A 13082-nucleotide genomic window follows, 5' to 3' on the forward strand; every position below is an offset into this window, starting at 1 on the left:
GTCAAAATCAACCACATTTGGCACGTATTATCTGCGCCAGAATACCCAAACTTCTATGCTACTAGTTCATGGTGCCTCCAAACTATCATACTAGAGTACTACTAGACGCATTCTTTTTACGGTGATCTGATCGGTAGTTTTGTGTAGAGTACGCTTGTGATTCACCTGAAATGAATACTTTAATGGTTTTTCGTGACTATTAAAGAAAGTTATTTGTATTTTACCGCGAAAAGCTCCTTTATCAAGGCAAAGTACAGTAAAGCTGAAATGCATACAGTAGCACACCACAGCGGCAATCCGGTTACTATAGCAACGGAGATGAGCCGAACCAGGGTGCGTAAGGAATTGAAATCGAAATGTCTCGGCGGTTTTCGGGTTTGGTGCGGTTTGATCTGTGCGCCTACGACGACTGAAATTGAATTTACCTGCTTTGACACAGTGAGTATTTTGTTGCGGTGCATGTACGTGGACTCTTGCAGAAAATATATTACATACGCAGTCAATTGGTAACACGGCATGCATGTCCGAGGCTTTGGAAACGACAAACAGTTTTAACAAGAACCGGCCACGTATAATGACAAAAGAAGCTGGAATGCGTGAAATGGAATAGGAGACGGCTTGAAACCCATTCTGTGGTCGTTTGTGCTAATTCTCTCGCGCATTTCGTATTCGTCGCGATGTTTCCGATTCGTGCCGACATTGCTACACCATCGGTGTATACAGGTATGATCGACACGGTTCCGTCCGTCAGGTTTTGCCCCTGTCGCGATTTGATTTGACTGCCAGCTTAAATACGTCAGGGGCAGATCTCCTTAAAACACATGTTTTAGCATGCTGCATTGTTTTGTTTCCAGATTCAAGATGGATTTCCAATACGTTTACATCAAAAAACGTTCGGAGTTTGGGCGACAATGCTTCTTCAACAGCGAGCCAGGTGTGAAGTGAACCGGTAACATTTGTCGCGCATATACGTGAGAATATTGAGCGTAGCATGCAGGAAATAGCACATACGCACATTGACAACGCGCAGGTGAATGCTAGTGGTTGTGAGTATGGCCGCAGTGCGTGCTATATGCGAGCGCTTGATAAGTCTGGAGGCATCACGCCCACCTTGTAGGGTCTATCGCAGTAGCTCTTTCCGTTATGCACATTTGTTCACCTGGATGGTTGGCTCAGGTGAAGTTGGTGTCAGTGTAGTCGCTAAGCACAGCTTATTCTTGGCCACTAAACCAATCTACGAAGTGGTGGGAACTACACATGCTCGACGGGAACTACAAGTTTCAAGCGTCATGACGCTGATAGGCGCGCCCCTTGTTAAAGGTTCTCCATTGCCAATCGGGAAAAGCACCACCTTGGGTGGAGTTCGAACTCACCTGATGAATGCCGTGTTCCAAGGCAATGACACAGCATCAGCTACTTTGATGACAACATCCGGCGCTCAATAAACTGCCTTTCTAGCTACACAGTGCATAATTGAAGTTGTATTTTCTACAGTGTTCTATTGTTTAAGTTGTTAACCACTCGCGAACATTTCGATCCCTCACGCACCTACCTAAGCGCGCTGCTTATCCGTCCTCTGGCCTGGATTGCGTCCCTGCCCCACCATGTGCCGTGAACCGGTGTGCTGGACGGGCGTTTGGCTGCTCGTCTCGCATTTGTCGTCACAATCAGTTCCGGTTGAATACCGTGCTTAGTCTGACCTCTGGGATGCGGCAGCGCGCCGTTAGCATCCAGCTCGTGCCCGCCCCGCGTCATACCTGTGACCCTGACCTCTTACCCATGCCCACCTCGCGTCATCACCCGTAACACTGACCTCTGACCCGTGCCCGCATCACGCCATCACCAATAACACTGACCTCCGACCCGTGCCCGCCTAGTGTCATCACCCGTAACACTGACCCCTGACGCGTGCCGGCAAAAGCCGCCATCACGTGCGACATCGCGCCGAACGCAGAGCTGGCCGCCAAGTTCCTGCACGTGAACCCGGTGCACCGCGGCACGCAGGTCGGCTGCGAGATGTCGGAGCATGAGGTCAGTCAACGGCTGCCGCGTCTCTTCGGCCCACCGGCCCGAGAATCCGCCACGAGCCCGGCGGGAGCGAGGCTGTCGGATGTGCGAGGCAGAGCACGTGCTCCGGCTAGAGTTGACACATTGTTTGATGCAACGTGTGATCTGGTTTTCGACTGGGGTTGGCGGGGTGTTCAGCGGTTGTTGTCATGTCATGTCACGTCTCTTGGTGGCTCATGTCATGGTTGTCATGTCTCTTGCGTTTTCACAAGGGCGCGAAATAAGACGATGCCCGCGTGGAATTCAGACGCTGAAGCGCACAACTCGCACAACACGGTGTGTTTGCAGTGCGATGCTTGAGATGAGCTGGGAAAGTCCCAGTCAATGGATAGCTATGCCTCGGGGCGCACCGGAACCGAGTAGTAAGGGCGGTCACTGGTAGAGTGTTAACCGGCTCACGGCAACCAAATAAAGGGGAAAAATACAAGTGCAAATCAGGTGGTCTGTAACGCAATTATATCCCTTCGATATTTAATAAGTTTAGCAATGCAATGACGTCCTTTTCGCCTTCAGTAACGGCCACTGCCACCGGGCTCTGACACCGATGATAGTCCTGTTGGAGCACTGGTTTAATGAGGTGAAAAGGGCTCGGCAATCTTCTGTCTTTCGTTCGGGCTGTGGGCGGTAACGGCTCTTATGCCCCAAACAGTATGCTTCAAGATGAAGACGGCACCGGATGCAGCCTTGCAAGGACTTTGCATGCTTCCATCTTTGTTTTTAACTGACCTCTATCTTCCTCGCGCAGGCTCCCAGCCGGTTTCATTTGACCCCCCCCCCCTTCCCCCCTGTTGTGACCTGATGTCAGGTGAGCACGGACCGCGCCGAGTACGCCACAACGGGCGTCGATCACACTGAGGGTGGCTGGCCCAAGGACATCAACCCCCAGGACGTGGAGCAAACGACCCGCTTTAAGAAGAAGGTGGAGAAGGACGACGTGTACATGTCCTCCGTGCTACAGCTCGGCTCGGTGAGTGTCGGCGACGCGATCGCCGAGTGGTAGGCGCCCTCGGTTCCGACGTGGGAGGTCCGGGTTCGAACCCCGTTTGCACCATGGCTCCTGATCGCTAACCTCTGTAACCTCTGTTAGTAACCTCTGTTAGTAGCTGGCGTTCCATAAAAGGGTTCGCGATGACGTACGTCGCGTTCCCTTCATAAAAGCTCGACGAATCCCTGATGCCAGGGGAGTGCCGGTGTCGCCGATGACGGTATGTCGGAGTTTGTAGAGGACCTGGGTTCGAATCCCGCGTTGGCAAAATGTTCAACTGGTCTCATTCCTTGAACTGGTGTAAGCATTGGTGAGCTAAGCTGTGCCGATGGCAGCTTCATGGAAAATAAAGAATTTATTTTATTTGTTTTTATCAGTCATCGTTAGTGGCATTATTGCTACTCTAGTTATTGTTTTATAATCATCATGAACAGCAAAGCAGGCTCATCCTCAGCAAGGGTTGTTGCGGTACACCAGGACTTCGCCGCAGGCGTCAGGATGCTAAACTGTTGAATGATTGCATCCTGCGATGTTGCCATTTGTCTTGTACCCTCTCTTGACAATCAGAGTCAGTGAGACAGTCTGTGGCCATAAATTTGTATTGTGGCGCTAGGGGGTAATGACCATAAAATGGGGAAGTTACGGGCCACGCCGCTATGCGCTCGATTTGTGTTGTGCGCAATGCACGCGTGAAGTATCCATATGCCATCTTATGCCATGCATCCATGATAATACATGATGATGCATGATGCTTTTACCACTATGTCAAGCATCCATGTGCCATCATAGTCGCAACATCTGTAACGCACAGGGCCCGTTGGCCAAATATCATGCGGTTTACGTCCTCGCCGCGAGTTCAGAACGTGCGACGCATCTGAGGAGGGAGCCGACTGTTTCCCCATATCTTCAAACATTTTGGTCAAAGTCAGAGTCCGATCTTCCATCACGTGGCGCGTCACTGACCCAGTGACGCGCCGCTGTTGTCTCTTCTGCTGTTGGTTGTGACGCGTGTAGCCGCTGCCGTTGTGGTCTTTTTGACGATAGCACCGCAAGAAAGAGACGCGCCGGTACAAGCTAGCCTGGCTTCGTCCCGCGGGGTCTGACCCGATTTGCGGTGACCCCCGGCGATCCGTGACCCGATACCGTTCTGTAATCCGTTGATTTGACACATCGCTACGCCTGACACATCGCTATGCCTGACACATCGCTACGTATGACACATTGCTATGCCCGACACATCACTACGCCTGACACATCGCCTTACCTGACACATCGCTATGTCTGACACATCGCTACGCCTGACACATCACCACGCTGGTGCTGTTGTCTGGCACGTTGTCGCCCTACCCTGACTCGGTGACCTGATCACATGATCTTAACCTGCCCTGAGGCCTGACCACGTGACCTCACCCGCGTGACCTTGGCGGGCAGATGATGGAGCACTGCATCAAGCAGAACAACACGCTGGACATCTACGAGGAGTACTTCGGTGGCGAAGGAGCTGACGCCCCCGGGGACGACACCACCAGCGCCAAGACCATCAACGTCTTCCGCGACCCCTGTCCCGTCCACAGGGCGGTAAGGTCCCCCACTACTGATGGCCATACATGTATTCGCTCGTCCCGCGTTTTTGCTGCTTAACTGGGTTCGGCCTGCCAATGACGTTTACAAGAACGAGGTTTGAAAATATTCGTGTCAGTCTCAGGAGTTGTTAAAGAAGTCAACGAGTCAGCATTGAGTGCTGCCACCACCACAAAGGTTTGTTGGATGGCTCCCGCTCGCTAGAGCGTCGCTCTTAGTGCTGCCATTGGGATTTCGAAGAATTGTTATCTCCACACAGATCCCATTGTGTTTGTCGTTTTGGTCTCTTGCCCCAGTTGGTGTCTGGACGCCTCTGACTGTATGTGCCCCCTTATAACTCGCCGTGTGTCTGTGCCAGGTGTCCAGTCTCAGCTGGAGTCCGGACGCCTCTCACTGTATGTACCCCGTATAACTCGCCGTGTGTCTGCGTCAGGTGTCCAGTCTCAGCTGGAGTCCGGACGCCTCTCATCTGGCCGCCGCCTACACCAGCCTGCGTTTCCAGAGCAGCGCCCAAGACCTGCCCACACAGTCATTCGTCTGGGACGTGGGTGAGCAGCTGCCGCTTGGCGTCCGTAGAAGGCGGGGGGGGGGGGGGGGGAGGGGAGCGGTCTGCGTAGCCGGTGCTATGACTGACTCGGTCTGCAGTTCGCCACAGGGGACCGGAGGCAAGACGGTCGATGGATCTTTCGTCCTGCAGAGTTATCGTGTTTGTTGCAACTTACTTTGGATGGTATGTTTAGCAATTTGTGCGAGGCTCCCGGCCAAAAACGCCGGTCCATGTTATCAGGAGTGGTACCGCCCGGCGAATGACGGCAGGAAGGCAGGTGTGTTGGTTACACCCGTCCCATGCAACGCCGCGTCAGGCGTAAAGAGAAGTTGCGCTGCACGCACTGCCGCCGAGGTATGATGTCACGGTTCAAGGTCATGAGGACACGCCGCCCATCCCTGCGGCTGCGCCGTCCCACGTGACCTCCCCTTGTCCTGACGCCCCTCCCCCCACGCCCGTCGCCGCCGACAGAGAACCCGAGCCGGCCCGACTACACCATGGCGCCGCCGGACTGCCTGGTCTCGGTCGAGTTCAACCCGAAGGAGTCGTTCGTGCTGGCCGGCGGCACGTACCGCGGCCGGGTGTGCTGGTTCGACCGGCGGCGCGGCCCGCAGCCGGTGGAGATGAGCACACTGGAGGCCAGCCACCGCGACCCCGTCTACAGCACCGTCTGGGTGAACTCCAAGTCCGGCACCGAGCTCTTCACCGCCTCCACCGACGGCATGGTGAGCACGATCAGGGAGGGGGAGGGTGTCGGCCGGATGGGGACGTAACCAGGTGGTCTGAAGCAACGGCTTCTGGCGCGGGCGGTCTGGGTTCGGCATCGGGTGCGGTGGTGAACTGAAGGACGTGCAGGTGCCGGCGGTCGCAAGAGTGGACTCGTGGTAGCATACACTTACCCCGTAGTGATGACAGGGACGGTGGTCAGTGACGTGACGCCAGCAATCGTATTCATTATTGCTCGCGATGAAAGGCACAGAAAGTGCTCGTCGACCGCCGACGCTTACCTTCACACGTTAATGCTGTGTAAACATAGAAGCGCGCTGTTAAACGGCTGGTTTTGTGGAGCGGCCGTCTTTGTCGCCTCACCACGGTGGGCGTTGGTGGATGGGACCTGACCCTGACCTCAGATCTCTCGACCTCAGCCGACCTCAGGTCGTCTGACCTGACCTGCCGCCGACCTCAGGTGCTGTGGTGGGACACGCGAAAGCTCTCAGAGCCGACGGAGACGCTGATCATTGACGTGAACAAGACGCAGGAGCCGTCGCTGCGGCTGGCGCAGGGCGCCACCGTGCTCGAGTACGAGACCACCATCCCGACCAAGTTCATGATCGGCACCGAGCAGGGCTGCGTCATCCAGTGCAACCGCAAGGGCAAGACGCAGACGGAGAAGATCGCCGCCATCTACTCGGCCCACCTGGGTGCCGTCAAGCAGGTGGGCCCCGCGCCGGGCGGTGGTGACGGGGCGAGGGGAACGGGAGACGGTCTCCCGTCGGACGGGCCTCAGGCCACAGACCCGCAGGCCGCGTGGGTCTGTGGATGGGGCTGGCGTGGGTCTGTGGGTGGGGCTGGGCGGTTGAGAGAGGGTCGGCCGGCAGTCGGTGTTGACGTGCGAGGTGGGGAAGTCAATGTCAGGCGTTCAGAAGACTGGCGAAATGTTCGGCTGTTTAGCAGGGGGGGGGGGGGGGGGGGGACTATTATGCTGTAGACACGGTGGATGCTGGGAGTGACGAACAGGGGGCGTTATTATGAAGTCGGAATACGGCCACGTGGTAACAGACAGACGATTAGAGGTGCAGGAACTGCAAACCAAGACTTCTGCTGTTCGTCTGTCTTCGCATCACTTTGCGCCTGGCCATCCAGACATCCTCATGCGATGTGTGAGCACTTCGTTCTCCACGTAAACTCGCCGAACTTGGCTGTAACACAACTCATGACGGCTGCTCATTACCAACTGGCGCCTGACGCTCCTGGCTGTGGCCAGTGTCCAGTAAACAGGGATCAGCGACGTCCGTGTTCTATCCGCTGCTCAGGTCCAGCGGAACCCGGCCTTCCTGAAGAACTTCCTCACCATCGGCGACTGGTGCGCCAAGATCTGGTCGGAGGAGTGTCGCGAGAGCGCCATTTTCTGGACCGAGTAAGCCCCCCCCCCCCCGCCCACACGCACGCACATACGCCGCTAGAGACGGGCCACATCCGGCATGCTCCCGAGTGACTTCAGAGTGAGTGCCCTGAGTACGCGCGTGACGTTGGTAAGTTAAAGCCTGCCAAATTGTTGTGGGCACAAACACTCCCAGGTGTATTCGGGGAGTGCGTTCAGAGTGGCTGCACAGCCGGCGGCCCGTCGGGCATGGGTCGGCAGATTAGGGTCGGGATCTTAACACCACAAAAACATTTTTCCATGAGTATTAACATGAACATGAACATAAACATAAACGTTCGCATGAACGTGATCATGAACGCCATGCTTCGCGTTGATTAGCTCGTTATAAGTCCTGGCTGTTTGATTGGTAGTCTTTAAGTTTCGCGATATCGGATTGGCTGTTTTTGTCCCCCGACTTTTTCATTGGCTGTGGGCCGTGATCAGCTCTGGCTAACGATTCATTAACCGCACAGATCGACTGCCTGCCAATCGCTGGTAACCACAGCCTGCGCCAATTGGCCGTTGGCCACCCATGCCTCACCCTGATTGGCTGAGTTCCAGCCGTGCTACACTCTGATTGGCGGCGGCTCTGACTAGGCGGAGCCCGTCCCCAGTAACGGCGAGGTGCGCCTGACAAACGGGGCCTGGAGCCCCAGCCGACCTTCGGTCTTCTTCACCACCAAGGCCGACGGCACCGTGGACGTATGGGACATTCTGTACCAGCAGCGGCTGCCCGTACTCACCGTACAGGTAGGTGGGATCCGCTAGTTCCATCTTTAGCGCAAATGAGATGGTGATGAAGACTGAAGACTAGGGCGCGATATCTGCGGTCCCCCACAAACGTGAGAATACGATGTGTGGTTAGCCATGCAAGTCCTTTCACAGAAAAGAACAGCGTTCCTTTGGGCGATATCCTGACCTGACGTGATACCATCCCAGGAGGCTGGTGACAGCTGGAGACGTCGCGGGTGCAGTGCTTTGACTTGACCTGACCTGACATGACCTGGCCCCAGGTGGGCGACAGTCAGCTGGAGACGCTGCGGGTGCAGGAGGCCGGCTCGATCCTGGCGGCCGGCAGCGCCGACGGTCAGATCACGCTGCTCGAGCTCTCCGACAGCCTCGTCAGCTCGCAGAAGAACGACCGGCTCGTGCTGACGGCGGTAGGTCGCCGGCCCGGCACCGGCTCCGGCCGTGGCCGCGGCTGGTCCCGCGGCGGTGTGGCACTCCGTCGAGTGGCAGAGACTACGACGGTTGACTTAGCGCGCGGGGTCGTTGTCTCACCCGCGAACGAGCCCGAGCCTCTCGCGGGGAAGTCTGAGGCTCTCGCAACTGACTTGTTGTTCCTCCCGCCCTGCCATAAGCGCCACACACCGCGCGACGTACCGATGTGGGGATCGCGTGCGCGCCACGAGGCGGGACTGACTCCTGTGCCGTTCTCTTGATACCGATGACCTTTTCGGGCGGGGTTCACCCGCTCCAGCCAGCTGATGCCTCGTGTCCATGTGAGTTTGGAACTGCCGCAGCCGGGTGTTGTGTCTGTGCACGATGTTGCCCCGTTTGCCAGATGTTTGAGCGGGAGACGCGACGTGAGAAAATCCTCGAAGGGAAGAATCGCGAGGCGCGACTGCTGAAGAAGATGAAGGCCGACAGCGCAAACTCCGCCGGTGAGACGCGCGTCGATCACGTGATGGCCGCCCCGGGGGACAGCACTGGCACGCTGCGCACGTGATGGGGAGGACCAGGTGCATCCGATCAGTCAGCATGCTGTCTTTCGGAGCTGAGTACGCCAGGATATCGTCTGTTTTAATCCAAAACATGACCGCTCTCGACTCTCTGACCGCATCCGACCCCTCTGGCCGCGCCTGTTCCCTCCAACCGCGTCTGTCCCCTCTGACCGCATATGGGCCTCGACTGCACCCGGCCCCTCTGACCGCACCCGGCCCTTCTGACCGCGCCTGTTCCCTCCAACCGCGTCTGTCCCCTCTGACCGCACCCGGCCCTCTGACCGCACCCGGCCCTTCTGACTGCGCCTGTTCCCTCCAACCGCACCCGGCCCTCTGACCCCACCCGGCCCTCTGACCGCACCCGGCCCTTCTGACCGCATCCGGCCCTTCTGACCGCATCCGGCCTTCTGACCGCACTCGTCCCCTCTGATCGCGCCCGCCGCCGGTGTCGCCAGTGTCTGAGCGCCCGTCGACCATCTCCCCGACGCTGACGGCCAGCGCGCGCGCCGAGAAGGAGCAGATCGAGGTGGAGCTGATCGAGGAGGCGCAGAAGAGCTTCTTCGAGACCGTGTACAAGGTGGGGCCGTGCGGGTGCCGCTGGACGCTGGCGCTACAGATGGGGAGGCGTCCGGGCTGGGCCGGGCGAGTGCCGAATCTAAATGGCGGCGCTGATTGGTGGTTTGTGAGTGCCACGGAAGTCAGGATGGTTCATTCTGACCCGTGGTGGAACAGGTAACGGGGTGCTTGATATGGATGTAAATTGCTCAAGAGGAGGAAGCCACAAGTATTGCTTACGCCGTTAAAAGGTGATATATTTGCACGTTCGTTTTACCGGGTTCCGTAAGCGTCCACAGCTTCCCCAGTGCGCTGTCGTCGTTTGGGATTGAATCGAATTCGAGGTGGAGACCACCCAAACATCAGTTGGCTACCGTGGAGCTCGGAGCATCGTGAAATAACAGCGACACATTTTTTGTCGCTAGCGCCGGCGAATACATATCAGCGCTTGCAGAGTGTTTTGCGTGCTTCTGTGGTCCGAAGGACTTGACGCACGTAATGAGGTGTTGAGGCGAGCATCGCGGGCGAACGCCCCGTCACGTCATGGCCGGCGTACGCTCCTGGAGTCGGAGCGCGCGTCGCCCCGCACGCGGCCGCAAACGTCGGCGTCTCCACGCGCTGTTATCACCCGTCCTCTCACCTGCCGTCGTCGGTGCCGCGTGCCCGCAGGAGAAGGCGGCACGCCAGGAGTGCCAGCAGCGGCAGATGAGCGAGAAGGGGGTGGAGGCGCAGCTAGACAGCGTCGACTTCCAGGCGCCCGACCTCAGCGCCGACTCGCCCGGCCCGCAGGGTAAGTCCCCGTCGCCGCAGGGATAGCGCAGGTGGCTGGGCCACGGCGCCGGCACTGCCGTGACGTCAGAGTGACGTCGGGTGCGCACGTTGGTGTCATGTCGGGTAGCAAGTGGGCACGTCACTTTTTGCCTTTTTTAGTTTAGACTACGCTGTGCCGAAATAACCACCACCTCCCATTTTGAACGTTTTGCGACACCTTCCAGCCGTTATGAGTTGCACGGTTCTCGTGCCCGTCGCACCGTCCCCAAAGACCCGGCTGGCAGCACGATGCTTGCGGTGTACCACAGGCGGGTGCCTGTTGCGGTGCCGTCCTGCGCCCCCTCCCATCCTCTGACTGGTGGTAACCGCCCCTACAGATGCCGCTGGCGCTAACCTGGCCAGCTCGGCCGCCAGGCAGGGCTCGGTTGGCTCAGTCGCCGCCAAATCCTCGTCCACCGCCGCCGCCAAGGCGTCATCCACAATGGCCGCCAAGGCCTCATCCACCATGGCCGCCAAAACCTCGTCTACCATGGCCGCCAAAACCTCGTCCACTATGGCCGCCAAAACCTCGTCCACCATGGCCGCTAAGCTCTCGTCCACGGTGGCGGCCAAGATCTCGTCGGTCATGGCCGCGAAAACGTCATCCACGGCCACTGCGCGCAAGTCGTCCACTATGGCGGCCAGGACGTCGTCCACGGCCGCCGCAACAGCCTCGTCGACGGAAGCGACGCAGGCTTCGTCGGCGACGGGCGCCTCATCGGCGACGGGTGCCTCGTCGGCGACCGCAGCGTCGTCGGCGACGGCGGCCTCGTCGGCGGCGGCGGCCGCCGCGTCGACGTCGTCGGCGGCGGCGACGGCACCGACAGACGACTCGGCCGGCTCGTCGAGCATGGTGACGGCGGCCGGCGACGACGAGTCGGGCCTGGCGCCGGTCATGTCCGTGGCAGACCAGATCGCCGACGTGGTGGACGGCCTGGAGGCGGCCGTCGACGACCTGCTGGACCCGAGCCGCGAGGAGACCGAGGCCACGTCCCCCGAGGACACGGCCGATCAGACCACCGACTCGTGAGCTGGTGACTGCCAGAGAAGACCGGCGACAAGCAGAAGGAGAAGGGGAGGGGGGGGGGGGGCTGCGGAGAGAGGAGGGGACGCGGGGGGAGGAGGGGCTATTGCTAAAACCTGGAAGAGAAGTGATCCGTGGCTAAGGTGGGGCATAATGACACCGCGATGACATCGCGATGACACCGTGGAACACCGCAATGGGATAAGCTCGCGAATGGTGATGAGTGGTCGGACGCTCCCGAGTGGAGTGAAGCAGCTGAGAGGGAGCGTGCTTGGGAGTGGATGCTGTGAAAGAGGTTGTCAGGTGGACGCCTGAAACGAGTGAAAATGGCATTTCTAGGGAAGCTTAACAAGCTCTAGGGGATAATGAAACGGGAAACTGGATGAACGCCGATTTTTGGGAGTGAATATCAAACGAAGACCTTCTACCAAGCTGCAGAGAGGAGATACAAATTAGGCCAATTTGCGCGAAATACGATAATGCAGAAGCGAGTGGTGAGCTAATTTCAACGTGGGGATTGCGTGAACACGCTGCCGGGGGATCCTTACCGATGCATTCGGTTACAAATGGTTGGTAGCGAAGCCGAAAGTGCACGTGAACCTCGACAGCTTCTGGTTTACGAAGACAATGCCGCAGATGTTCGCAGAAGCCCCTGGCAATGATCCGACAAACAATGTACGTCCTGGCGACGTCACGACGGTCCTGTTCTGGCACAGCAGGTCGCCCGCGCACGAGCTGGCTGTTGGAGCGGGGTGCATGCTGGTGCAATCTAACGCCCCCGTACGGGCGCACAGGCGAGGGTGCGCTGAGCAAAGCGACGTCGAGGACTACCCGTGGCGTCTGGAGCCGTTCCTGTCGACGGTGTTGGAGTGCGAAGCACGGGAATGCTGCGAGATGTTCGGTAGGCGCCGAATTGGCTGAATAGTGACTAAGCGACTTGTACGACACGTCGGAAAATCGAACTATTTTGTTTCGTTTGCTTTTACCTTTCATGAGGGTCATGAGGACAAAAAGAGAATATAAAAACTACAACAGGGCATATTGTGTGCATACGTAGCGGACTTTCCCCAGAGCACAGGGCTTCAAAACTTTAGATCTCAAATGTGCATTTCAGGACGACGGAAAGTTTTAAATCTAAGCGGACCTGACACCCCAGCCTCTAAAGTCCCCCGATCTTTCGTCATATGTGCTTCGGTTTCCTGCGTCCCGAAACATTTCAAAATGATCACCTTGGAAGCTTCAGCCAACGAAGGAACTTCTGCACGCTCATGTAATGTGTCAGGCTCAAATGGCATGTTCTCTACGTCCGCACCAAACCAAGTACGTTGCGCATGGTCGGAGTATGGGGAGAAGCGCTGCACTTGTTACTTCCGGTGCACCGGCAGCGACACAGTCTGCGGACTTCGCTTTATTTAGCGAGCATGGCGGGCGCGCGCACCGCTGCACCACCGGCTCCGCACCTCAGTCGGCGTGCACACGGAGACGCTGGCTGCGTGGTCGCGACGGTGAAGACCGCCGTTTGTGCACGACGCCTGGTGTTCGGAGGTAAGCCGAGTGGGTCGGGTGGCAGGTCTGTCTGAGAGGTGATCCGAAATGTGTTTTTTTCCCGTTACTTCCTGCTCACGTGGTCATCCTCGCCAACGCCA

General features: G+C 57.8%; 1 protein-coding gene across 1 annotated transcript; it reads left to right on the forward strand.

The window, feature by feature from the left end:
* Window positions 1-861: 861 nt before the first annotated feature.
* LOC119095095 (dynein intermediate chain 3, ciliary) lies at window positions 862-11442 on the forward strand. Its single transcript, XM_037217986.1, has 15 exons — window positions 862-934; window positions 1922-2031; window positions 2873-3034; window positions 4484-4630; window positions 5067-5181; window positions 5652-5905; window positions 6367-6615; window positions 7214-7317; window positions 7938-8073; window positions 8337-8483; window positions 8888-8987; window positions 9503-9624; window positions 10272-10392; window positions 10751-11032; window positions 11321-11442. Exons 1-15 carry the CDS (start codon window positions 862-864, stop codon window positions 11440-11442), a joined length of 2244 nt encoding a protein of 747 aa, XP_037073881.1.
* Window positions 11443-13082: the final 1640 nt, after the last annotated feature.

Source organism: Pollicipes pollicipes, unplaced genomic scaffold (assembly GCF_011947565.3).
Source record: "Pollicipes pollicipes isolate AB1234 unplaced genomic scaffold, Ppol_2.1 Scaffold_4219;HRSCAF=4965_pilon_pilon_pilon, whole genome shotgun sequence".
NCBI lineage: Eukaryota > Metazoa > Arthropoda > Thecostraca > Pollicipedomorpha > Pollicipedidae > Pollicipes > Pollicipes pollicipes.

Bases quoted from the DNA above. Each gene is read 5' to 3' on its own strand.
- LOC119095095 (XM_037217986.1), top strand. From the start codon at position 862: ATGGATTTCCAATACGTTTACATCAAAAAACGTTCGGAGTTTGGGCGA. The intron at 8,484-8,887 runs GTAGGTCGCCGG...CCCGTTTGCCAG, and splicing joins ACCGGCTCGTGCTGACGGCG to ATGTTTGAGCGGGAGACGCG. The intron at 8,988-9,502 runs GTGAGACGCGCG...CGGTGTCGCCAG, and splicing joins CGACAGCGCAAACTCCGCCG to TGTCTGAGCGCCCGTCGACC.